General features: G+C 37.1%; 1 protein-coding gene across 1 annotated transcript; it reads right to left on the reverse strand.

Annotated features, from left to right (window-relative positions):
- Nucleotides 1-3,579: 3,579 nt before the first annotated feature.
- Nucleotides 3,580-5,755, reverse strand: LOC103413327 (linamarin synthase 2-like). The gene is made up of 2 exons (XM_070807614.1): nucleotides 5,215-5,755; nucleotides 3,580-4,652 (listed from the first exon to the last, which is right to left on the reverse strand). Exons 1-2 carry the CDS (start codon nucleotides 5,672-5,674, stop codon nucleotides 3,730-3,732), a joined length of 1,383 nt encoding a protein of 460 aa, XP_070663715.1. The 5' UTR covers nucleotides 5,675-5,755; the 3' UTR covers nucleotides 3,580-3,729.
- Between the last annotated feature and the right edge of the window lie 245 nt (nucleotides 5,756-6,000).

Below are 6,000 nucleotides of genomic sequence, written 5' to 3' on the forward strand. Positions count from 1 at the left end.
GTAAACTTTAAACCTTTACATGGTGTTGAATTTCAAACCTCTAGCATCTGCCAGAAGAATTTCATTATCTTCGACCAGACTGATCATCAAAGTCAGATTATGTTTAATCCTGAAATTGCCCACAAAATTATTGGTCCTGCCTTTAACCTCTGTGCAGCTTACATCCAAGACAATTTGGGATTGATAGCTTGTTGAAAGTTTTCTGGTTTTTAATTAATTGGGGTTTTCTAGTGCTTATTGTAAGGCATATGATGCATGGGTAAGTTAGTCATTTAATTTTTTGGTTTCGTTCTGTCCAGCGCGTACCAAACGCAGAACGGAACAACAGTCCCGTTCTGTCTTGCGCATACCAAAGATAACATGGAACCTTCATTCCAACGTGTCTTCTCTGCCTACCAAACGGTACCTAAAAGACTCAACCAAACTCGACCCAAACTCGGCACAACCTTGAGTTGTTTCAAGTTGATTTACAGCTCTATATGTAAAAACTAAAATGAGAAAAACAGAGTCAGAATTTGAGGAGTCGACAGATGAGCATTTTTTTTTTAATAAGCGGTATTATCTATACTAAGAAGACGAGAATTAGGTTAAGCCATATAATGAACTAGTAATAATATAATTCAAATTCACCTTTGGGGTGCACTCAATTGGGATCTTAAGAGATTTTAAGGGATTTATAAATTTATGAATTTTGCTGGAATTTATTTATTTATTTTTATCTATTTGATGGAGTTTAATTGATTTGTAGAGATTTATATAAATTTTGATTCAATTCCCTCGAAATCTCAGGGGAGATGTAAGATTTGTGAATGCTTAAAATACACTACAAAATCTCTCAAATAACCTCAAATTCCTCTAAAATCCTACTTTAATACATCGGATTTTAAGTATTTTAATAACTATCCTAAAATCCTGATTGAATACATTCAGATAATCATATAAAATCGTAATTAAATGCCCTTAGATTCATTAAAAGAATTAAAATGGCTCAAAATCCCAATTAAATACACCCGATCTCCCCTAAACATGTTTCTGAAGATCTCGTCTAGAAAAAAAAAACAATAAAGATACAAGGAAAGTGGGGGGGGGGGGGGGGGGAGGGAACATGAAACCTAACCCGCACTTAAAGGTCTAAACTTGCAAAACTGCAAAACAGAATAAGTAACATCACAAGGTTAAGAAAAAAAAAAAGTGAGATAAACCTGTATGACGAGATGCACATTAATTTGAGATGTGAAAACCAGGCAATCCAACATAACCTGAAAACAAAGCAGCACGAACTGCCATTGAAGGGTAAGGTTTATGTCCTTCCCTTCTTTTAATGTATTTTTTATCCTTTTTTTTTCTTGTATTATGAGGGGTTAGGTTTATATCTCTCCTGATTAGGTGTACCATTTTTTTAATATCAATAAAATTTCTTTCGTCCCGTCGAGGTTTTAAAAAATAAGCTTCTGAAGCTCCCGGATATTCCAACACTTCTCTAAGCCTCATCTCTGCATTTGGTGTTACTTATTGGACATGGACTGTAATTTTTCGTAAGACTTGGGCATGCGCTAAAAGGAACTCTACCACCGTCAACTCATATAACGCCCCTTCGAACCCCCAAATCTCGATTTCTTGAAGGCCAAGCACCAAGCATTTAGGGGTCGATCCTTCCGGCGTTTTGTACAATAATCCTCTATGGGCACGGAAATCTTTGCTAATCTCCTGTCATTCTTAAGATGAGGTACTGCAGATTAGGAGAGCTATGTAGAAGCAACGCCAATATGTTCCAGCTCTCATTAGTGCAGAAAATGAGCTCCAAATGCTTAAGGAAAGGAGACTTTAACCCGAAATTTCTCAACCGGCCGGATCCGCAGTGCAATTTCTTCTACGTTGTCCAGAGTCCCGTGGGAATAGCTGACAGCCTTGGCATGTAAAACATTCAAAAGAAATGAACATGGTTAGTACTAAACGCTATGTATTATTTAAATCAAATAGTGATGAACAGTAATTATGACTACATTTTGAAAACTTGGATCTCATATTCAGACAAGAATCAATCTAGTCGGTCTTCTAAATTCATGGTCCAAACACTTTTATTCACGGGTTATCTAAGTGAGTAATTTTGTAACCCAATTAACTCATATGAATGTGAATAACATAAAGTTAACGAAAAGCATAGAAGCTTACCCCTTTTGTACCTCCGGACAATGATAAGGACTTGACATTGGAGAGCGCTTGAAGAAGCTCTAATGCACGATTTGAGTGATTTACCTCGAAATTAAGCTCAAGTTCACCATAATCTGCTGAAGTATTTCTGATACAAATCTTTGCGTGATCAAGAACCTCCAACTCCGCAGCGATTTTATACTTGGCCAGGAAGTCATCTCAGAGCTCAAAGTTTTTAAGGTTCGGGCAATCAACATTCAATCTTTAACCTCTTGAGTGTATTTGATTTCACCTTTAAAACCACTTCCCTTTTCTTGTTCAACAAGTCACCCTCTATGAACAAAATTTCAAGCACACGGCAGATGTGGAAAGGCTTTTCGGCAGAACTAATACCATCTTCTCTATAAACCTTTATCTAGTAGGAAGATCCGGCCGTATGTTCCCATTTAGTGTTAATACGCGAAGCGAAGTGTTGACATACAAAATTTGAGGCAATATATAGCCTGTATATTAGGAAACTCCAGCCGTACGTACCCAATGTTTCAGTTAGATTATTCCTAAATAATCCGTAACCCTCTTTGTGATTGTAGCCTATATTATAGGAATGTAATTTTCAATTCTACTAAGTGTAGGATTCCTATCTAAATAAGATTAATATAGCGCTATATATATTGTGTTATTTTCACACATTAATACAAAAAGTCAGAATTTACAGTTTCTAGCTCAACCGTGACAAAACCCCTATAAATTGACAGTCTTGTGCCAATAGTGAACACAAATACAAACTATTAGAAATACATTAAGAAGAATACTCATGGGCATTTCAAACATGAAGTCATGCATCCTCTGTTTGCTCCTCGTTAGCATGGTGGTGCTAAACTCCCAAGTCAAAGCTGAAAGGAACCGCATCCACCCCGGAGTCCTCAACCCATGCAAAAGACCAGGAGGGCCACATCCTGGTTGTAACGGTGACGTCAAAAGTCCACCCCAACCCGCGAACCCCTATAACCGCGGTTGCTCGATGATTCTTCGGTGTCGCCGTGGTCATGATAAGGTTCATAATCACAAGGGTTAGTGACGATGAAGAAACTGAGTTGGGTGGATGAAGATTGTGGGAATACATTTAATTATTTATGTTGCAACTATTACCTACTTTGTTTCTATTCTATAGTGAGAGTAAGGGTGATAAATCTTTTAGGGTATATTACTATTATGTGTATTCTATAACAAAATATTGATCAAAGTATTTTAATTTTTTACATTGCCAGTTAGATTTTTTTTTTATAAATTATTTATTACGCTAACCTAATTACTTAGTCCAATTGTGCATGATCTTTTTTATTGAGCAATTATATATTCGAAATTACCCCAATATATGTCGTTGGGCTAAGGTGGAGGAGGAAAACGGTGGAGGATGACATTGATCAATTAAGGATGAAAATATGGACTTCTAGAAAGTAGAAACGTAAGGGACCATTTAATGATAAAACCTTATTACAAATTCTACTTTTTATGCGTTTACTAATTCATATGGAATTAAAAGGGACCAATCGTGTTCCTCAGTCTGTAGCAATTCATTCACCAAAGTTGGAGTACCTCCTTAAACAATCTCTCAAAATTATTGTACGATGATCCTCCAACATCAGTAGCTTCAACAGCTTTTTTCTTCCATTCCTTTGCCTTTTCCCTCGTCTTTATCCCTCCTTCACCTTCCATCATTTCCTTAACAAGTGCTTCTATTTCATTGCGCTTCACATCGGGGCTCACCTCCATTCCAATCTCCCATGTTGTGCATGAGTACCGACAATTTGTTTGTTGCTCCGCGAAGAAAGGCCAGCAAATTACAGGCACACCGTGAGATATACTTTCAATGGTAGAATTCCAACCACTGTGTGTTAGGAAAACCCCAACAGATGGATGAGCTAACACTTGGTCCTGTGCACACCAACCTGCAATATAACCCCTATCCTTAATCTCCTCAAAAAATTCATCAGGTAAAATTGGTGAGTTACCCTTTACCACGTCAGCCCTAACTATCCATAAAAATGGGTGCTTGCTATTTGCCAGCCCCCATGCAAACTCAATCAAATGTTGGTCTGTCATCATCGTTATGCTGCCATAATTTACGTACACAACTGAATTGGGTTTCTTTTTATCAAGCCATTCCGAACATTTTGCGTCTTCTTTCCATAAGCTTGAGTTAAGTGACTTGCTTTCAGGGAAATGCCTGCCTAGCAAATTAAAGGGGCCAATGGTGTAAATGTTGGGAAACATTATCGATATTACCTCTAACACTTCATGTTCAAATTCATCAAATGTGTTGAAGAGGATTGCAGAAGAGTTCAAACAACTTCGTGCTTCGGATCCCAAGTAATTAAACATTATGTCGCTGAGATCAGTAACTCTAATGAAACTCGGGATGTCCTTGAGTCGAACATTTTTCATGCCTGGGATCCAATCAATTGGTGTATCGAGTGTGCCATCATGCATGAAATTCTCATCTGAAATCCATGAAAGGTGAAGCATGTGTGATGATATTTAATTATGTCCATGGTTATAAGAGTACATTTCAAGATCTCAAATATCTACTTTATTTTGCAGTTGATAAAAAAAAAAAAATTTAATAGAAAAGTCTAATTCCATATAACAAATCCAAAAGATCAAAATGCAAATTTCTCTCTCTTTCACATCTTTAATTACAAACGCTTGTAGTGGAACAAAATTAAACCCCTTGATATACTTTGATGTGATGTTGGACTAGATCCAATGACACAGGAAAGACTAAAAAGTAAAAACTGGGTTATCTTATCATTTGGACATGCTGGAGTGCTGTGAGAGGGCAAGAGGGGAACAATGGAAAGACTAAAGGGTCAAATATGTCATGATAATTTATGTAAACGAGGGAATATATACTTGGAAGGGATGTGCATGATTTAATTCATGTGTGTCATGATAATTTATGCATACAAAAATGTTCATATACATAATAAAGAAACTGATTAATTATATATGTGACCAAAGCGTAAAAAAAAAAAAAAAAACATCCAGAAATTAAAGAAGTACCTTTGAACGGAATCATGCCACGTTTGACGAGTTCGTTATATTGCAAGTACCCCATGAAGCCACAAGCAGATGCAGTCCATAACACAACCTCCGGAATGCCTAATTCTCTAGCAGCTTTGCACCCAAAGGTCATGACACCATCTGCAACTATGCAAGTAACTTGTGGCACTTGAGATGAGGATTTAATCTTAGCCACCAGCTCTTTAAATGGACCAAAACAAGTTTTCTTAATGGAGTCACATAAAGCTGGAATATCTTGGGTACCATCCTTAACGGAGTCGGGACCTTTTGACCGGATTAAACGGTTGTGGTTGAACTCGGTGTTGACAAAGGTTATGTGGAAGCCCCTTGAGTGAAGAAACTTGGCTAACTGCATCATGGGGTTAACATGGCCTTGTGCTGGGTATGGGACAAAAACTGCATGCCCTTTTTTGGTTGTTTGTTCTACTGAACTCATCATCTCTCTTTCGTATTTGCCAGAAACTTGGAAAGAGCTAATCAGTTTTGAAGTCTTTAGTCTTTGTGTAGTGAAAGCTAACTTGACCTTGTGATATTTATAGAAAATGCGGGGCAACCTTCTCGGAAATAAGAGATTTTTCAGTGCGACCCATACACAGGGTGTACATCATGTGTCACTATACAAATGGTGAGATATGTATGTTAAAAAGTTAATAACTTAAAAAAATAAAATTTTCCACCACTCCTATTAAAATACGTGATGTATCACTTGTATTTCCGTCACAACTAAAAATTTCTCCTCGGAAAGAACTCAATTCAGTGTTTTTC

Source organism: Malus domestica, chromosome 11 (genome assembly GCF_042453785.1).
Source record: "Malus domestica chromosome 11, GDT2T_hap1".
NCBI lineage: Eukaryota > Viridiplantae > Streptophyta > Magnoliopsida > Rosales > Rosaceae > Malus > Malus domestica.

Bases quoted from the DNA above. Each gene is read 5' to 3' on its own strand.
- LOC103413327 (XM_070807614.1), bottom strand. From the start codon at position 5,674: ATGATGAGTTCAGTAGAACAAACAACCAAAAAAGGGCATGCAGTTTTT. The intron at 4,653-5,214 runs GTACTTCTTTAA...CATGGATTTCAG, and splicing joins TGGCATGATTCCGTTCAAAG to ATGAGAATTTCATGCATGAT.